At 32.7% G+C, this 21,728-nt stretch overlaps 1 protein-coding gene across 2 annotated transcripts in view; it reads left to right on the forward strand.

Annotated features, from left to right (window-relative positions):
* The window catches only part of LOC149880663 (uncharacterized), a 47,193-nt gene extending 29,247 nt beyond the window's left edge, over positions 1-17,946 (forward strand). Inside the window, exons 5-9 of one of the 2 annotated variants that reach the window (XM_090069232.1) lie at positions 9,804-10,253; positions 14,222-14,491; positions 14,977-15,119; positions 17,201-17,351; positions 17,824-17,946. In XM_090069232.1, coding sequence (XP_089925358.1) covers positions 9,804-10,253; positions 14,222-14,491; positions 14,977-15,119; positions 17,201-17,350 — 1,013 coding nt within the window. In that variant the 3' untranslated portion in view covers position 17,351; positions 17,824-17,946. Of the gene's footprint in view, positions 1-9,803; positions 10,254-14,221; positions 14,492-14,976; positions 15,120-17,200; positions 17,352-17,823 lie in introns of those variants that run through there. The other variant, XR_016445761.1, reaches the window with a different exon arrangement.
* Positions 17,947-21,728: the final 3,782 nt, after the last annotated feature.

A 21,728-nucleotide genomic window follows, 5' to 3' on the forward strand; every position in this document is an offset into this window, starting at 1 on the left:
GAGTAACCCTTTATCGCATGGCTTTTACCTAATTCATGCAATTCTTTTACTGTTTTGCTATCCATTTATTTATTCAGATTAAAAACTAATAAACAGCAGTCATGTTGGTTCCGTCTGAAACAAATTTAAGCAGTTTGTCAGAGATCACCACTGCAAAAATAACGGTATTTGCAACAGTTGAAGTTCGAAATTTAAGGTTTACCACTAATTCAGCTGTTTCTGACGTCACTCTTTCTTTTTGCTTGCTGATATCCACAAAGAACAACGGATATAATTTTATATATTCAAGCAAGCTTAACCCAGATTGACAAACAAGTTCGTTTGTACCGTAATATTTTTCATCAAAAGAGAATGTATCTGAATAAGCCATAACCACTCTCTTTTCTCCAAAATTCAAGTCGTAATTGTAATTTGGATACTTTATTCCATTAACAGTCACGTAAAAATTGCTAACATCACAATGGTCGAATAGTGACGGATTAAAAGTTTGGCTGGAATTTCTGTTTGTCTGAAGTCCGAACAAGATAAATCTTGGAATGCTTTTGTCAGTGACTCTTCCAAGCGACCAGGTAAATTCTGTTTGACCGGATGGAATAAGCTGTCTTTCACATTTGTTTGATTTATAAGCCACTTGAATGGGAATTTTTTGAGCTATTAAATTCATGAAATCAGTCTTTTTCGAAATATCTAATTCAACGCGTGGCATATAAAGTCTGAATTTTTTAAGGCTGATCATTCCTGCACTAACGCTCTCCGCTCTATAAATCGCATCATCACATTCTTTCTTTGTAAAGGTGATGGTATGTCTAAATCCATAAACAACTTTGTCATAGGTTTCGCAAAATCCAAAAATGTGCTTCAACGGAATTTTAAACGAAAAAGCTCCAACGGATGTAGTTTCAGCAAACAAATGGTCTCGTCTAACATTGAATCCTGAATTTCCAACAAGATTTGACGTATCCATATACCACATCTGTTTTAATCCATCAGCAAACTGAAATCCATAAGGGTATTTCATCAATCCAAGTATGGTGGTGGCTGGACCTGGATACATCACTCTTTCCACTTGCTCTCCCGACAAGTCATAAGTCACATCATTAAACAAATACATCAAAGCATTGTTCACCAGTGCAATGTTGTCTTTAGCATCGTAAAAGGTACCATCGCTCTTTTTCAACACTCCTTCAATAAGGATGTAAGCCTCTGATGGTACTGTTTGAATCGATTGACAGTCAATCTCAAAAGTAATCGTGCCTGAAGAATTTAAATCGAGATTGGTTGGAAGGTACTCAAAAAAATCGACTTTTTCAATACCAATATCATACTCTGGGTTCTCAGTAACTCTTAATCGCTCAGTACTTATCATTTTTTTTTATATAATAAAAAAATTATTTAATTCATTTAAATCTCTCTCATTGCAAGACATTGCAAGTTTATAACAAGTCATCGCAACAGAATGCTATCTTCATACTATTTTCATGCCCTGCCCTATTTTCACCAGGTCTTGAATTCGAATCGCGTTCTTTTTAGACATTTTCTTACTTTGAATAGATGAACCAGTCTTTAATTTCTCAATGGTCTTTTTACCTTTATCAATAGCTACATCTCTAGCAGTGGAAATGGCTGAAAGGGCTAACTCTGTCCCAGCAGATTTTGCAGCTGTAATTGCTTCTTGTCCAATTTTGCTTGTTGCAGCATTTTTAAGCAAATTCACTGTTGCTTTTGACACACTTGACGCAGCTGCTCTTTTTATGAAATTTTTAATCATGTCTACAATACCGCCTCCACCAACAACGTTCTTTTTCACATATCTTCTTTTGTTCACAATGAGCATTTTTTAAATAAAACAATCTTTTTAAATAATTTTATCAATAGTCCTCATTAACGATTTATATTCCTCTTTATTAATCTCTCCTTGTCTCAACAGCTCATCGCAAATAGCAACAGCCACATTTCTTGACTCTTTATTCCCAGCATGCCATGCAGCAATACTCAATTCAAGCTTTTCCACCAACGCATTTGGATCGCTCGGAAGAATAATGACACCGCGACCTTTTTTACCTTTTTCAATGCGCATCATTTTTTCCCAAATAGGAGCAATAAGTTGCTGATACTTTGGTCTTCTTGATGATTTCGGTTTATGCGGTTGCGAATCAGATCTTATAGCATCACTGTCCATTAAAATTTTTTCATAATTTTGCAAATCTTCATCGGTATAGCTCTTTGGTAATGTTAATTCAGTCATCAGTTCCCAAAGACCTTCTGTTCCTTCATACCTTTTGCCACCGACAATGATATCATTTCCATCTATTTCAACCTCCATTTTTCCAATGTACATTTTATCTCCAACTTTGTTCACTTCGAAAGGTCTTTTCTTTTTTTGATCGACTGACAGGCTTTTAATCATCTTTTCATTGCTCTCGATGATGGGTTTAAATAGCTTGCTCGCATCAGCTTGAAAATTCGTATCTGAAATTTTGTCATTCACGCTGTTCTGATAACTCCTCTTTCGTCTGTCATTAATTTCTTTCACAATTTCATCCCTTTTATTCAGGTCTTGTATTTTAAAGAAAAACATCTTTTTAAAATACGTGGAAAAAAACATAAATTGGTTTTACGACTACGTTGATCCTTTCTTAAAATACGTGGAAATCTACGATTTCTTAGATTCGCTTGCGAATCCATGGAAAAATATTAATTTTTCTTAAACATGTTGTTGAACGTTTGAATCGCGCCTTCTCTTCCTTTTTGAATCAAGTTTTCTTTAGTGACTTCATCTATACCCTTTTTAGTTTTAGTTCTTATTTCCTCTGTTAAGGATTTAAATTTTTGAAGCTCACCAAGAATCAATTCATACTCTGAATTGCTTATTCTTCCATCTATCAACGCTTTGGAAATGTGTTCGCTGATCGTGTTCAACTTTGACTCGGCCAACACTTTGATCTTTTCATGCTTCTCCGCTTTTAATGATATCTTTTTGTTGACTTGTCCTCCTACAATGGATAAAAACCCCATTCCAATAGCTACACCTTCACACGCAATCGCAACAGGAGCAGCAACAATGTTTGACAAAAGCCCTATTCCAGTCGCACCCAAAGCAATGCATAAGGTTTGCATTGTATTATCTATATTAGAAATGATTCTGAAAGCGCGATGATACTTTTTGCTGAGATGTACTCGCTTTGCTTTTTCACTCTCTATCTCTTTCTGAATCTCGCTTATTTTCTGAAGACGGTAACTATGTCCTTCATCTGCAGGAGCTGTTGGAAGAACTGGATAAAGTTTTTCATTCAATATTTCCATTTTTTTATTAAACGAAAAATTTATTTTAAATCAATGTAAATAATCTTACAAAGTTTTTCGCCTTTTTTAACAATCACATCCTGTTTGCTGTTACTATTCACATCCATAATAACATCATCTACAGGCTCTGAAATAATAACTTCGTTTTTTCTATAATTCAATTGATCAGTAATTTTATTCATTAATGTTATCACTGCAACACCTTTCTCCAAATTCAGTCCAATGGATAAAGCTATCATTGTATGTGAGAGAGCAGCAAATTTAATGTCTTTCTGAGCAAAAATCTCATACTGTTCGTTCATGTTGTAATAAGGTGGATGATCTAACGTTTTCGTATAAACAACAATGTTACTCGGTCTTCTTTCCTCCAACTCTCTGATCCTATCTTCCAAATACTTCAATTGCAATTCCAAACTGTGAACTTCAGCTGAGGCAACATTTCTAAAAAATTTGTGAGGAGCATGCATTTTACATATTAAAAATTAAATTTTAGATCATTTTTTGCAAACTGATCAGTTCTTTATTGTCCACCCACGAATTAAACGAGTCTGGATATCCTTGCCATTTCACCAATGATCTGGTCTTAGTTTTACGAACGATTTTTTCTATTCTGAATATATCCTGATGCGTCTTTTGCATCTCCTGCTCGTAAAAAGTGCCTTGAATTTCTTCACCGTTAGCATCAGCGATTTTATACGTAGGAGGATCTGTGTACTGAACATTTGCCACGGTAAAAACCTCTTCAGTCCATCTCGGTGTATGCCCCTTTTCAAAATGCGATTTCTTTTTAGTAATCCTCACTTGATCACCCATTGAAAATTTCGGCTTTGCTGGTAATGTTTGATCCTTTCCATACAGATTCCACCATACCATACCTTTATTCTTTTCATCACTGGCTTCCACTGGAGTCATTTTGATGGAAGAGTGCTTTGTGTTGTTGTAATTTTTCACCATCTCATCTAATACGTCAATGTATTTATTGGTGTTGTTAGCTGAAAAGTATTTAAACATTTTCTCTTTCATCGTTCTATTCCATCGTTCAACAACAGAACTTTTTTCTTCATTTTCAGTTGAGTACAATTGAACACCTAGAGCTTGTACATGCTTGTTATAAAACTCTTTACCTTTATCCACCCACATCTTTGTACACCTTCTCTCCTCAAATATTTTACTTAGAGCGCTAGCTACATCAAGACCCGTTTTGCTTTTTAACGGAACGATCCATCCATACTTTGAAAACACATCAATCACCATGAGCAAATATTTTACACCGTTGTTGAACTTTGAAAACGATTGCATGTCCACCAAATCTGCTGCCTATATTTCATCAATGTCGTTCACAATTACCCTTCTTCTTTTAAAATGGTGAATGACCGGTTTATGAAGCTCCTCTGCAAGCTGATCTGTCCATTTCAAGTCACTCACACCTAATCCAAATTTTGCTTTGGCTTTGATGATGGGTGCGATAAGCTTTCTTTCGTTAATTTCTCTCTGAGTTGGGTTAGGGATCGAATTCATTTCTTCAAGCATCATTTGATCTGCTAAATTTCTGCTTTTAACATCGTTTAAATATTTATAAGCTAAATCGTGGTGATATGCTGCATTATCCACTCTATCCACCGGTTTACTCCACTCTTGATACATGTCCGTGGATGTGAGTCTTTTGTCTAAATTGGTTCCAGGTCCTGCAAAATTCATCCCTGGAATGTGCATTTCTCCTGGAAACTTTGCCCATAGAAGCTTTATTTTTTTAGAAAAATTGTTAATCGATTCCACCAAGTCTCCTCCTTTTGCAGCCGAAACAAATTTGCATTTTGTTATCCCACAAGAGTTGCAAGTCCCTTTGAGCATAGTTCTGTTGTTTTTTGTCATCTTTTTCAAGTGAATGGTTTCAGTCTCTCTTCTACACTTAACGCAGTACATTTTAACATATATAAAAACTTTTTTAATATAAAAAATATGGAAGTGATGAAATTGTCGTGTAAAATTGGGAAAACCAAAAGAAACAACAGCAAGCTTTTACCGAGAAGCATTCGAGGAATCATCGTTGGAAAGTCTGGATATGGTAAAACAACGCTGCTCTTAAATTTACTTTTAAGACCTGGGTGGCTAGATTACAACCGATTGTATGTCTTTGGTAAATCACTATTTCAACCCGAATACAAAATACTCAAAAGGTCTTTCGAAAATAAACTTCCTAAAAAGGATATTGTTGATTTGTTAACGGATGATGTACAAGACGAAATGGAAAAATTGAATTTAAACCCTGAAGATGTTATTAACAGCCTTTCAAAAAAATATCCTGGTAACGATGATATGGAGTGTCAATTCTTTGAAACGGCTGACGATGTGCCAGAACCTCAAGATCTCGATGCAACCAAAAACAATTTAATGATCTTTGACGATTTGCAATTAACCAATCAAAACAAGTGTGAAAAATATTACATCCGAGGAAGACATTCCAACGTCGACTGCTTTTATCTCGCTCAAAACTATTTTGAGATTCCAAGACATACCATCCGAGAAAATGCCAACTTTATTTGCCTCTTTAAACAAGATCAAAAAAGCGTTAATCACATTTATCAAGACCACGTTTCGTGCGATATGAAAATAGAAGATTTTAAAGCTTTTTGCAATCATTGCTGGAATGAACCTCACGGATTTGCAGTCATTGATTTATCCTCAAAAAAGAACGAGGGAAAGTACAGAAGCGGATTTGACAATTTTTTATTTTTCTAAAACAATTTAAAAAATAATTCTTATTTTAAAAATGACAGGTATAATAATCGATGTAGATGGAAAATCAAGTGTTATCACCACTGATTTTTTGGATAAAATCGTTTTTGACGAAGGAAAAAGTTATGAAATGGCTTTTCTCGGTCTTGAGACTTACAACAGCATTCCAAATGTAAACAGTAAAAACAATTCTTTCAAATACAGCATGAACAATGGAGCTAATTGGGAGAACATTATCATTCCATCAGGAAGCTATGACATTAAAGACATCAATGAGTATTTGCAAAGATCTATTTTAAGCACAATAAAATCAGCTCAACGTGGAAGTTATATTATTGTAAATAAAATTAATTACTCAACAAGCAACCTTCAAATTGGAATCAATCTTAATACTTTAAAATCAACCATTAAACTTGGCTTGAATTATTTAATTGACTTTAATGTGGAGAATAGCATCTCTTCAGTTTTAGGGTTTACTAAAAGAAAATTAAATTCCAATTCCGAATACGAGTCGGATCATATCGTTAGAATTTCAAGCATTAACACCATCAGAATCGTTAACAACGTTATCGGATCATCCTATATTAATGGAACCCAACTCAATTGCATTTACTCCTTTTATCCAAATGTTACTCCAGGCTATAAAATCATCGAGAGACCAATGCATTTGATTTATCTTCCTGTTAAACTGTTTGAAATTTCAACAATGGTTACTCGCATCATTGATCAGAATGGAGATTTGGTTGATTTTCGTGGAGAGGATATTACAATACGATATCATATTCGAGAAGTGAAATAAATAATTTTTTAATACATAAAAAATGAGCAATTATCAAAATATCAAAATTAACATCTCGCAGAGCCAAGCTGATAAAATTAAAAAAGCTATTCAAGACAAAACCGATACTAGCATTAAGCTTTCTTATCAAGACTTGAACGGTAAACATGTTCTCGCTATCACTAATGTGCAATTGAACAAAATTAAAAAAGCGTATGAAGCTGGTAAAGGAGTCACTCTTAAATTGAGCAAAAGACAAATTGCATACAACTCAACCATTGAAGGTGGATTTATCGGAGCTCTTCTACCGTTATTAGGCATGATAGGCAGCACACTTGCCACAAAGGTTGTTCCTGCTCTAGCCACTGGATTACTAGCAGGTGTAGGTTCTTCTGCTGGCTCTGCCATGGTTGATAAAATTGCAGGAAGAGGAATCGTTTACTTGAGCAAAAATGGGAAAGGAATGAAGATAAAAACTTTAGGTGGAGAAGGATTGTTTATTACCCCATGGACTAAAAATGTTCACGGTGATGGACTCTTCATTAAAACTGGAAAAGGTTATAAATATGCTGGATCTGGATTATTGCTCGGTCCAAACTCACCTTTCTCAAGCATTCCCTTTTTAGGTGCCATTCTATGAAAAGCTCTTGTTAAAAAATTCGGATAAACTTTTTAAGAAATTAAAAAAAATGATCGACTTTCAATGGATTGACGTAGAAGGAATTGTTTTACCTAATGAAGCATTAACCAACTTTCAACTAATAAAGGCTGCTAAACAGTTAAAATTAAAAAACTTTCAAGGTGTGTTTGTCAGGGATGAGTTACCAAAAAAGACAATGAAAAAAGAATGTGGAATTGTCAACACAGGAGATTCAAGCACTGGTGGGTTTCATTGGGTGTGCTGGTACAAAGACGGTGATAAAAAATATAGCTTTGACTCTTACGCTCAACCTCCTCTTGTTGAGCTCGTTCATTATTTGAAAAGTCCGGTTTATTACAACAGCGAGAGAGTTCAGTTTGGTGATACGTCTTATTGTGGTCATTTGTGTCTTTACGTTTTAAAAAAATTGAATGAAGGGTTTGATTTTCAAGAAGTTATCAATACTTTGTGGTGAAATTTTTAAAGAATAAAGTTTTTAAAAATCACATCACTCATCAAGACTACTACAACTGTTTAATGGATAAGAAAGAACAGCGTGTCACCATGAATGTTATCCGTTCCCATCTTCACGACGTTTACACTGAAGAAGTTAACAAAGTGGCTCTCAGCGCTAACGACGACAAAAGGTTTATCTTAAAAGACGAAATTCACACGCTAGCTCTCGGACACTACAAAATCAGATCCATTACTTAACATTGAGGAAAAAAACACGACGCTATCTTGCATGTTAGGATTAAGTATAGAAATATATCAATACGCTAGAATCTAATTTCACCATATTACATGTTAGGATTAAGTATAGGAAAGGATCAATGACTCACACAATCTAATTACACTTTTTTACACTTAATTACACAACGACATCTTCAACCCCTTAAGTATAGGAAATTACATTTAATTACACAACGATATCTTCAAACCCTTAAGTATAGGAAAGGTATCAATGAGCTGGTATCGGCTGTGTGTAGTAGTGATGGTCTTATAATCAGCAACAGTTCTCTTGAACATTGCAGAAAACATCAATTTGGTATTTTCTTATCAGATTCATTTCCCTGAAAATACCACAGTATGAAAAAGTAATTTGCTGTTGAGTTTTTGAAGGGACTTTCATTTCAAACAGTGTTCCAAACTGGTTATGGTCTTAAAAGTTTTAAGATAACAATCTACATGTTGATTTCCTTTAAGTTAAGGACAGCTTACTATTTAGTGATGCATCCAAGTAATTAAAGGACTCTGGTTTTGAGAATGTTATCTTTATCCAAGATATTTGATGCAGCTTTTTCATTTGATTTTAGTTTGGTTTTGGTCCAAGTTAAGTTTTTCAAGATTATGCTAAATGGATATTCATTTTCTGTTCTTTTCCTAAAGAAAACTTTTTTAACTGAAACCAAAACAGAAACTAGAAAACTTTCAACTTTGAATGTTCAAGTCTAAATTTGATAACTATAAGTGTAATGTAAATCTCCAATTTGAAAACATTTTATAGAGAGAATATTGAGGTGGTACAGGTGTAATAATAATTGTCACTTGTGATAAATTTAGATCCGCATAGTATTTTTCTTAATTTCTGCTTGAAGATAGTGCTTAAATGAAATTGATTAAATACAACAGCCGTGATGTTGTTCTTTATTTAAAAATAGCTTACAGTGGGGGTTCAAATATATTAAAAAGTCAAAAGCATTTTAAGGCCTTTTTTAAAATTGCAGAATTGATTTTTTACTTCAACTATTTTATTCCCTGGTAGCAGCTTTGATAATTATTTTTTTAAAGGAATTAAGGAATTATGTTCCTAGCTAGCTCATCTGAATAAACCATATCAAAAAATCTTTGAATACATTCATTAAATGCAGATAAAATTTTGATAACCTGTTGACTAGCATGATGAGCTATCAATTTTTCAACTACGTGGGTATGCAGCAAGTAACCAAAATGCTGGTGAAGTAATTGCAAAAGTTTAATATTACCCAGGTTTCCCCATTTAAATTTCCTAAAATCTTTGTTATGAAAATCCATAGAAAAATAGTAGTTAAATGAGTGAATTATTTAACTGAAATTTTGTTTACATTATTTTGAAGTTTTTAAATGTTTTTCTAAATATTAAAGGTTGCAGAACATCCCTAACTTAAGTCTTATTGCAAAAATGTCTGACACATTTTTGTACATAAGTAATCTTGTCAAAGCATTTAATTAAATATCCAAAGTATTTAGTTATATATCCAAATTGTAATTAGTCACCTAAATCATTTTGAATCATGGTTTTTTTGCAGGTTGTGTTTTACCACAACGGCTTTTAATTTCAGCTGTTTTTCTATTTTGTGTTTTTAGAAAAAGAAAACTTAAGTGCATCTGCTTATAATGTTGATTATGTTCCAAGTAATGAAAGAAATCCTTCAAGGTTTTTATCCAAAGATGAAATCAATTTAAAAAAAATGGACCATGAACAAAATAAAAATATTATAAGAAAAAAAGTGTTAAGAATGCAGGAATTTGAAATAAAATCATTCATTACAAGTAACTTTCCTCAAGATAGTTTGCAGAACTTTAGGATAAATAACTCCACATACACAGGAAGTATGGGAATAGAGAAAAGTTCTGAAGAAAACAATTTTTTAAGTAAATTGGATTACAAGCAATCAGAAAATCTCAAGTTGCATGAAACATATATAAATGCCAGGTTCAAAAATGATTTAAATGATGAGGAGTTGTATCCTGGTGATGAAGAGTTATATCCTACTAGTTCTGAGGAAAAGAAACAGAGTTCTCAGGAAATCCAAGGTAACTTTTAGCATTTCTTCTTAATTTACTTTTTAATTTTTGGTTTGCATTAAATGTATAGGTGACATTGTTTTGCATCATACCATATTTCCACATATAAGAAATCTTGCATTACTTAGAAAAGATAGTAGAATAACAAAGGTTCTGGATGGATATCGAGTTGTTACTCATGCCTATATACTGTACTTAAGGTCTTCAATAAAGATAATATAGTTTGGCAAGATTTTTCAGAATTATTTTGAAAGTAAATTTAATCGAGATTTCAATTAACAAAGATAAGACACTAATTAACTTTCCTAGCTCAATATTTAACAAGTTATTCAAACTGGACAAGTTTTCAATTTTAAAGAGTATCTGAACATAGGTTTTTGAGATCAAAGTTTTATCCTAGTAGTTAACTTTTGTGACTTTTTAGTTTTGAGTTGGACCACCATTGCATTTAATGTCTTCTGGAAGTTGATTTTGTATTGATTTAACTAACTTTTTTGTTGCATCTCGATCAATTTTAGTCCAAGCTTCTTGGAGCAAGATCTTCAGTAGTTTTTTCTTTTTAAGACATTGTGTGCCAGGATTGTTGCAGAATACTCCACAGGTGTTTAATTGGATTGAGATCTGGGGTTTGAGCCAGCCATTAAACACATTCTTCTTCTGAATGAAATTCTTTTTCTTTCATTGACTGGGTGTTTATTAGGGATTGCAATCCCGCACACTTTTCAATCCCGCGGGATCCACGTGGAAATTTTTAATTTTTGTGCGGATCCCGCAGGATCCCGCGCGGGATTAGTAGGTTTCTAATGCACATTATAAAAGGCAAAATGACAATTGTATTTTTCTTTCAAGTATTTCAGAAAAACTTATTAAATTGATAAGATAAGGTAAATAAAGCCAAAAACCCAATTCATTTGTAAATCAATATAATTCTTGACATTTAATGAACAAGAAGATAAGCCAAAGTACATAGCACATATTTTAGCTTTACGCAGAACGTCTATTAGCTTTATTATTATTTTTTTGATATCAAAATGAGAAAATCATTGTAAGAAATGCGCTCTTAAGAAACAGACCCTACTTAAGGTATCATCAATTAATCTACTCCTCAAAGGACTGCATATGTAACCAGCAGCTGAAAAAGCTCGCTCGGCCTCTACGCTTGTTGGTGGTGTGGTCATCAAGTAACTATGCGCTTTATCTAGAAACTTGCCTCCATTACTTTTATAGGCAGACATTTCCGGATTCATTAATTTATCAATGTCTAAAGAATCTAAATTTGGCCTCTCCTTTACATTTTCTGTTCAGCTGTTCTTGTCTTTCTGTGTATGATTTTCCAATTCTTTTTTCAGCGATAGAATTGTAGGAGTAAGTATTTGGGAATTCTTTTTCTTCGAGTTCATTTTCTTCGTCGGATTTTGTAAGTAAACTAGTACTCCATTTAAATTCTTATTACGACGTTGTGTAAACTTCTCACGAAGTGCCACGGCTAAATCTATGCTCAAAAGTGATGATTGCTTTTGCAATTTATCTAGCATAAATTAAAAAGTTGTTTCCGCCGTGACAAGGTTCGATTCTCTCCTGCATAAAAGTTCGAGACCAAGTTTTAGTGGTGCCAGGCAAATAATTAAGTCATTGATTTGGGACCTTTCTTCTTGGGTGAAACGAATTTCTGACCCAACATCAATTAAGGCTTTTTCAATAGACACTTTTAGTCTATGAAATCTTTCTAAAATATCGAACATACTGTCCCACCTTGTTTTACAATCAAGAATCAACTGAAGCTTTTTCCCGTGTTCTTGTAGGATATACTTCTGTAAATATGTATCCTTTTTAACAGGAGAGTTTTTAAATACTTTTACAACCTTTCTCACTTTTTTCATGAGATCTTTGTAATTGCTAACCAATTCAGCAGATGGTCATTCCAAAATCATTGTCAAACCATATTCTTTATTTATAACTTCATCATCCTCAGTGTTACCATATTCATCTTCTTCTTCACAATTTTCATATGTAGTAAACAATTCTTCTACTTCTCCGTTGTTTTTCTTGTATAAGATATCAATAACTGCAAGTTGTATTCCATGAGCATAACATAGTTGTTTATAGCAAGACTTCATTTTACCGACTTTCACCATCACACTTGCTCCATCAGTGGTCATGGCGATAATGTCTTTTTGGAGGTCAATATCGAAGCTATTTAGCCTTTCTGCAACTAACTTGACGCAATATTCTGCATTACACGATCCATGGATTCGAATCAATCCAAAATTAAAGCGGTTTGCCTCCATATGTACATTTAAGTTTAAGTATCTCTGACTATTTTGTGATGTCCATTCGTCAAACGTTATTGAAAACTTGTGAATTTTTGCATTATATCGGCTTTTACAGAATCTGAGAATTTAACTACCATCGATCTTATAGTATTAGGTGAAGTAGAGAGCCGGAAACCACTCTTTGAAAACAAATACCGTAAATCTGAAGATGTGCAAAAACTATTAAATGTAAAGCCATCTTTTGAAACCATGCGCGATGCCATTTTTTCCATAGAAATTTCCTTAACGAAAAACGTGTCAGTTGTTCTGATCTTTTTCGATGGAATTATTTCTTCGTCTTCGCAGTCGATGTATATTTTAGGCTCTAGTTCAACTGATTCATGCTGTTTTGAAGTTGAAGCTCTGTCTTGTTGTAAATCGTTTGATTTTAAATCGGTGCCATGTTTAGTTTTTAAATGGATAAATAACCGTTTAGTTGATCTTTGACTAATTTTTAAAATAGCCGAACATAACATGCACTTCGCATTTTCTTCTTTATCACTTTTTTAAAAATAGTTCCATATAGTTTTAATTTGCGACATGCTTAGTTAGAACTTTTGTTTTAAAATCTTGATGTAAATAATTTTTAAAAACTTTTTAAATAGTAGTTTTTAAAAGTATATTTTTTAATATTATGCACGCACGTTTTCAATTACACGTTTTCAACATACTCTCATTAACAAAAATTTCAACAATCATTTACTAAACAAAAAAAGTTTGAACGAGTTCGACTAATCTTTTGCTAATTAATTGTTTATTTTTGAATGATTTTTTAATATTTATAGCTAAGAAGAATATTTTAATAGCTGAAGATAAATTTTTAAACTTTTAATTTGATATCTTTTTTGTCTTTTTTGTTTAAAAGAATTGACTTTTTTTGTTTAAAAGCAATAGTTTCAAAATCCCGCAAATCCCGCGGATCCCGCAGTAGTTTTTGCGGGATCTCGCATGCACAAAATGAATGCGGGATCCCGCTATGCAGGATTGCAATCCCTAGTGTTTATCTTGTTAGAAGATAAAGTTTTTCCCTGTTTTCAAGTTGAGGTCAAAAGAAATTATTGAGAGTATTGACATAAAATGATAACAGCTAAAGTAAAGAATTACCAAATGCAAATCTTACCTCTTGATGGGTATGTGAAAGAAATGTTTTCTTACATGGAAGTCTTACTCTAAATCAACTCTGCTTGAATCATTCTTGGAGCTTTATCAAATAGGTTTGATGCTTTTGGTGCTGAAAAAAAAGGCTTTTATGTGGCATCTTGATAATTTGTTGATAATTTGACTTTTTTGCACTTCACTCCTGAAACTTGGTTGATTTTTCACATAGTAATTTGTATCAGTGTAGTCATAAATAGTGAAGTAAAAAGTTGCTTGTTAAAGTTATAATAGAGGAAATGTTTTTTACCAAACTTTATATTTGCTGAATTTCAAAGTATTTATTGGTTGTATGAACATTAGAAAAAGATTGTTTTGAAAACCCATTTCTTATTTTTGGCTTTGTTAAAAAAGAAAAAATTATCTTAAAAGATCTTTTAAATGTAATAATCTGGGACATAAAGCCCATGACCAGACTGACTTTTTTTGTTATTGTCATCTACAAATTAAAATTTAATAAATATGAACATTTAATTAACTGAAAATCTATCTTATGTTTCTATCTTTTAGTTTTAGATAAAATGTTTAAAACAAGTTCGAGAGATGTATTTATTTTATTGGCGGAAAGATTGTCTACAGCATGGTGGGCTTTTGGCAAATTACTGGGCATAAATGATAAATACCTGAATTTCTTAAATCTTCAAAAAAACTCAAAAAAGAATAAAATGTTAAACGTATTAAATGTATGGGAAGAAAAAAATCCTGATGAAGGTTGGAGTCATTTGAGAAACTTATTGCTGCTTAAAAATGAGGAGGAGCTCGTTAAAACTTGTGAAATGAGTAAGATAAAAAAAAAATTCTTTTTTTCATTTCTATAAGTTTAAAAGTTTTTAAAATGTTTTTTGAAAATTTGAACTTGATTTGTTAACCAGAGCCTGTTCATTATAACTATCCACAGTCATTGTTGATCATAATGATTCTTCTTAGTTATTCATCAAAATGATTTCCTTTTAGTTTGTTCAGGTTTTTTAGTTGCATGCTTTGCCACCCAGATAATACAGCATATAAATCACCACTTAGAGTATTTTTCTTAAGTAGGATTGCCCCCTCCCTTTCTATATTTGCAATATGGAGGCCAATCCTAAAAAATGTTAGCAGTGTATTAAGTATCATTGATCTTTCAAATTTCTATTCAGTTAGAGTTGGTGCTGAGTTAACTTGTTTGTGAACACACTTTTGTAGGTTTTTTTTTTAAGGCATAGGTAATAGTTTTTAGTTGCAGTCCATACTGTTATAAGGCATGCCAGTTGAAAATTAATCTTTAGAGCTTAATGATCTAAAACAGATCTTTTATCTTCAAATAAATGATATGGTAGAGTTTCAAGTGTCTGGTACTACTTTTTACGGTGTTCTCAAGTGGAGAGGTTTTGTTCCAAAAGTAATGGATGAACTTGCTGGTATAGAACTTGTAAGTGTATTATTTGTAAATGATGTCTCTTAGATGACTTATATTTTATATAAATCCATAAAACCAGTGCTTCTCTATTTTTCTCTCAAATTTGTATATCATAAGAATGCTAAGAGATATTATATATTGGACAAAAATAAATGAAAATGCGAAGAAATGTTGAGAAAGTAAATTTTATTGAAAAAGCTCTATAAGAGCAAAGTCTCTATCCAAAAGAAGATGAGTATGACCACTTAAAAGAAAATTGTGAGTTTTACTTTTAAATTTTTTCTCTTTTACTAAATGTAACCAGAGAGCCATCAGTAACCAATTTTTGTTTTGTCCGGGACAATTATCAGTGAAGATTATAAAGTCATCTACTTTAGATATTGTACTAAGATACTTTAAAAAAATGGATGCTTCTTCATCACTTCCTTTTTTGCTATATTTTTTGTCCAAAAAAACGAATGACCCTTTCCCACTGTGTAATCATGTATCCCCAAATTATTCATCCGTATTTTTCTACAATAAAATGCTGGAGCAGTTGTTAATTTCGGGAGTGGCGAAGCCAGTTGTAATTCAAAAGTTGTTACTAATTTTATGTTGTTTTTTGAAACAGCCGTTTCTAAGCTTTCCATGCTTAGCAAGGACCTTTTGAATAAGTTCTGAAGTATTGGGGTTTGAGCTTAGGTCTGGTTTTTTAAAGAGATTTAAGTTTTATGTCAGCTCCTTTTAACTGCATGAAAGAATTATTTTTGTTTTTGATTGTTACTTCCATTGCAGATGCTTTCTTCCGGGCTTAGTTTGAGGAAGTTGATTGGCATTGTAAAATATTTTTACAGAATCTTCAACATCTTAAGATAAAAGCTAACCTTTATTTACTATAAAGGCGATAACTATGAAGTCTTTGATCTCATTTGGTTTTTATTCAGCATAACAAACTTAATTACTCCTTAATGTCGTTCTTTGTTAAATTAAAAATAGTTATTGCGTCAAAGTTAAACAAATAAACTTTATATATCATATTTCAATATTACCCAGTGGGCATCGACGTCATTCTCACGTCGGTTCGATGTTAGTTTTAGGTTAGCGACGTCGCCAACGTAAAGTCAACATCGCACCAACGTGAGAATGACGTCGAAAAATAACATCGAGTTGCGATGTTAAATCAACGTCAAAACGACGTAAAACATCGAGATTGCATCACGATTACATCGCGATAACATCGCGATAACATCGCGATAACATCGCATATTAACGTCGATCCAACTTTCCATTTCCAACGTTAATGCGATGTCGCACTCGACGTCGCCTAAACGTTAAACCAACATCGCCGTGCCCACTGGGTTGTATTATTTATATGTATTATATTTCATGAGAAATTTATTGCATTTCCTCAGCATTACGTGAAAGAGGTGGACCATCCATCTTTTATTGTTTTTTGAATTCAACTTTTCTATTAATCTTTCAATCCTTCTACCTTAAATTTTATTTTTTGGTTTGGGATTTTTTAAAGGTATATCCATTTTGATTTATTAATATAGTAAATAAATAATGAAACCAATTCCAAATCATTACAAAATATTATATTTATTTATTTTAATTGATTAACTTATTATTTTATTGATATGAAATGATGTTGAGTAACGTAATTATTTTTGAATACTTTCTTTTCATTTTAAGTGAATTTAAGAATTTCAAATCCTCAAAAATATTCATTCAGTTTAATAATTGTATGATTATTCTGTCTCTCATGGTCAAGAATAAAATGAGTTGCTATATATATTAAGTTGTTTCATAAACTAAGGCAATTTTTAAGTGCCATTATCCCACAAAGATTTGATATGCATGCATTAATTTGTTTGTAATAAATTCATGGACACTTGACTATGTTCTAAAAACTATGTTCGGTTGTCTGAGAGATTGGAATGACTGAAATGATTGAATGATTGAAAAAGTGCGGAATGACTTCTTCATAATAACAGTACTGATTAGTGTTAACAAAAATACTAATTGAAGTTTCTTTTTCCTACAAGTAATAACGATTTTTTTTTTTTTGTAAGATTTGAGATTTACAAAAGTTGCTTCTTCTTTTGCGCTAGGAGGAATCTTCTTCTTTTCTCGGTACCATAGATGGTACTTTTTTGGGTGAACGTTATTTTGTATGTTTAAGTTCAAGAGGATATTTTATAACATTGAACAAATGTAAGCCAGATACTCGATCTCAGAGCTTGGATATGACAGCAAGTTAAGGTAATTTTTCTTAGCTAATTGGAAATTATTTTCAAGCAAAATTTAGGCTGAAAGTTTCTCTAAATGCTACTCTCTTCTTTACAATTATTACTTTTTTAATTAGGTGCATATGTTGATTCTATTAAGTTAGTAGCTGGTTATAATCTACCTTTAAGTAAGTTAGATCGCAGAAACCTTGGAATGAGAGAGAAAAGTAATGTCTAAATAGGAGACAGATATCAAACTATCGTTTTTTATATGTTTTTGATTTTTCTGGAAAATAAAATAGTTGGAGAGTTTTTCAGGAGGTTTCGGAAAGTTCGAAACAGTCTACATTGTTTTAGGAAGCACAGAATGTTATAGAAAGTTGTCAACAGCTGTTGGAAGAGTAATAAATCAGTCATGCTAAATATTTTATTTATTCAATAAATGAATTTCGAGGTTATCTTTTTTAAAAATGAATAAGATATAAAGCTTATTTAATTGTTTTTAGGTAAAAGTTCGTCCATTTTTTCAGAAAAGCATAAAAAGTTATAGCCCTAGTAAACTTGCCAATGAAAATGTGGAGCGAACCTGAGTACTTGAAAAAGACATACAAAAAATAATATTAACGTTGTCAAGTAGAACGCAACTTCCTGAACCTTACGTAAAATGAAAATTGAACGACTTGGTGACGAATGATGCTTGACATAACATGGGGCGACATGCACAACAACTTATTGACTTACCAAGTAACATTACGCAAGAGTCAAAGGAAGCCCATAAATCATTGTTTATATTGCGTATTATAAACTAACTGACGTATTTTGGATTCGTTAAATTTTATTTAGTTTACTGAACTATAAATAAATCTAAACCGCAGCCTGTGTTAAGTTTGTGCCAAAAAGAAAAGATTAGCGCTAAAAACGGTTAATAAGCGTGATTACCACGGTAATGTTGCGCAATATTATGTCATACGCAATTTCCGCTTTTATCATAACTGTATTTACCACTAACTATCGCTTTTCTTGCTTATTATCGAAATATTAAAGAAATTTTTGATTTATATGCTTTTTATTAATATATTTTACGTTTAAAATTTTAAACTAGTTCTTATTAATTGTAAACTAATCATCAGATAATTCATGATCTGACTGAAATAAAAAATTTGCAACCTAAAATGTTTTGGGCTTCTTTTTTCTCACTCCTTTTACCCTTCTCTTTCCTCTTTGACTTCATCATGTCACTTAATTGTGCCTTTTTGCCACTACTGCTTGACTACAATGACTTTGTTATTATGGAAGTGCCATTTGAATCAACAGAGAGTTTGATTTTGGTCTTTACTTTGAGTCCCTTCAATCCCTTCTTGTTGAGCTTGTTTCTTGTCAGGTTCAGGGCTAGTTTGAATTTCTGGTTTTTGACTTAAAGGAACCTTTCCAGATACACCTATATTACTCAATGACTTGTATAACTGGATTGTAATTGGGTGATTGGTCAATTAAATCTTTGATGGTAGCTGTCCACCAATACCATTATTGGGTATGTTTTTCTCCAACTTCTCCATGAAGTACTCTAGTCACTCTGGGGGATCGCATTCTACAATCTCACTTACGGTACTTTTGAAAAGCAAGAGGAGATTTAATCTCTTTTTCAAATTTGTGCACGGTCAGCTGTATGCCTGAAGACCTGTAACCAGAGCATCGCTTGTATTCTTCTAAAATTAGTAAAACGTTATGAATACTATTTAACTCTTACTCATTCGGAATCAAAATTTGAAGATATGTTTTGTATTGGGTTTCAAAAGTAAGCAGTAAACAAGCCTTTTGTCTAAGGATTGACCTTAGCATCATAAAGTTGGAATTCCGTTTTGTTACCACAGGCTGTATGATCTTCACTGGTTCTACATATGCTGTCTCACATGATTTCTTGTTGTCTTCCCAGTCCAGTGAACTTTGATGGGTCCTTTACATTTTCTGATTACAATGTTAAGTCCTTTTAATTTTTCTACAGTCTGTTGAGCAAATGTTGAGCATACGATTAGCCAAGGTTAGATAATAATCTTTCTTCTTTCCATGATTATTTTCTTCATATTACCTGCAGCGTCAATAAGACGCACTTTGAAAAGGCCTTCCCTCTGAAAAGCAAGAAATCGAAAAGCCTGTGTTCGATCCTTAAGCAAAACCCCTGCATGGTGTCTCATAAAAGCAATATGGAAATTTTAATGGCATTGCTATGCAAATTAATGTCTTGAGAAATTATTTTTGTCTCATAAAATCGATATAGCATTATCCATTTCGGTGGAGATGAACACATTGTGAAATTCAATTAACAATATGGTTAAACAAAATTTCTCTCATAAACATAAAATTTTTAGTAATTTGGATTGAAGTTAATAAACTGGTGTTGACCGTCAACGACTCACCGCTTCGTTGGCAGACTATTCCGAGATCGATATAATCCATTGGAAAACTATCAATACATACATACATATATACATACATACATACATACATACATACATACAGTGTCCGACAAAAAAAAAGTTTAGGTAAACTCTCAAAAAATTACAACAAAAAAGAATGACAATCAAATATTCTTTACAATATATATATATATTTTAATACTATTCCAGGAAGAAATAATTCATTTCAATAATGTATCTTTAATATTCTAGAAATATCTTTGGGCAAACTACAACCACATGTTTACTTCATTTTATTATTTGTCAATTAGAGCTTGAGATGTCGAATTCCGGACAAATTTTTGGCGAGTTGTGAAAAAAAGTATTTATTGTGAGCGAAAACGTAATCCTAAACTATTTTTCTTGCTTCAATTGTCGCTTTTTCTATCAAAGCACCCAAGTCGAACAATGCGCCAGACAACTCAAGAAAAGATAAGAAAACAACTCACTGAGTTTGAAAAGGGCCAAATTGTGGCATGGCATGAAAGTGGATACACTGACCATGAAATTGGAAAAAATTTGAATTGATTGTGCACTACAATTCGAAGATTTTTGTTCAAGTATTATTTGACGGGAAGTTTTAAACGCAAAGAAGGGAGCGGAAGAAGGCATAAAACAACTGCCAGAGAGGACAGATTAATTATAAGAGAGGTTCGAAAGAATAGAAAGATAACAGCGGCTGAAATAAAGAGAAATTTTCAACTGGATGTTGACGAACGGACGGTTCTTCGAAGGATCCATTCTATTGGGAAATTTAAATTACTGGAGCGTTAAAAAACCATTTATTTCTGAAAGTAACCGGAAAAAAAGACTTCAATGGGCAAAGCAATATCAGAATTGGACAGTCGAACAATGGAAAAATGTTTTATGGAGTGATAAGTCACCATTTTGTTTGCGCTTCAGTGGATGGTCGCGTGTTTGGCGGTTACATAATGAACGTTACGAACCATTAGTAATACAGCCAACAGTAAAGCACGATAAAAAAGTGAATGTATGGGGATGTTTTACTTCATCGGGTGTTGGTCGTTTGTATAAAATTCCTGGTGTTATGGACAGTAAAATGTACAAACAAATCTTAATTCATCAACTGATACTTAGTGCAAATGAGCTCTTTAAAGATAAAAGTTGGGTCTTTCAGCAAGATAATGACCCGAAACATACGGCAAATAATGTGAAAAATTATTTGAAGAACAAAAAGTTAGTGGTTCTTTCTTGGCCAACTCAAAGTCCTGATCTGAACCCTATCGAGAATCTGTGGAGTATATTGGATCATGGAATCAAGACAAGAGCTCCAAATAATGAAGAAGAGTTGTTTCAAATTCTTCAAAATCAATGGAAGAACGTTTCTGGGGAACTCTTACAATCACTTGTTGAGAGTATGACTACTAGGAAATGCGGATTCTGGCTCATTTTCATTTTTTTGTTAACTTTTATTTATGCGTTTTTTAGTGTTAAATTAAAAAAAAAAAAAGTTACCTTTTTTATTGGTTTGTCGACCGCAATCTGTAATGTCCTATTGCCTTTTTGGATCGGATGACGTTCATGGTTGCAATTCTTTTATCATCGTCGGCTCTGAGTGCGACTTTTCCATTTTTTTTGTTTATTTTGTTGGTTTGTTGGTTTGTTATTTTTAAAAAAAACTTTATTTTTAAAAATTCACCACAAGGTATTAACAATGTCTTGAAAGTCGTTTCCATCATTTAATTTTTTCAATACGTAAAGACACAAGTGACCACAGTAAGAAGTCTCACCAAACTGCATCCTTTCGCTGTTGTAAAAGACTGGACTTATTAAATAGTCGACAAGTTCGACAAGAGGGGGCTGGGCATAAGAGTCGAAGCTGTATTTTTTGTCACCGTTTTTTTACCAGCAGACCCAATGAAATCCGTTTGTGCTTGAATCCTCAGTGTTAACAATTCCGCATTCTTTTCTTTTTGTTTTTTTCGGCAATTCGTCTC

This window comes from Hydra viridissima, unplaced genomic scaffold (assembly GCF_058129835.1).
Source record: "Hydra viridissima isolate aposymbiotic clone 2 unplaced genomic scaffold, HvirCarnegie_v1 scaffold_12, whole genome shotgun sequence".
NCBI lineage: Eukaryota > Metazoa > Cnidaria > Hydrozoa > Anthoathecata > Hydridae > Hydra > Hydra viridissima.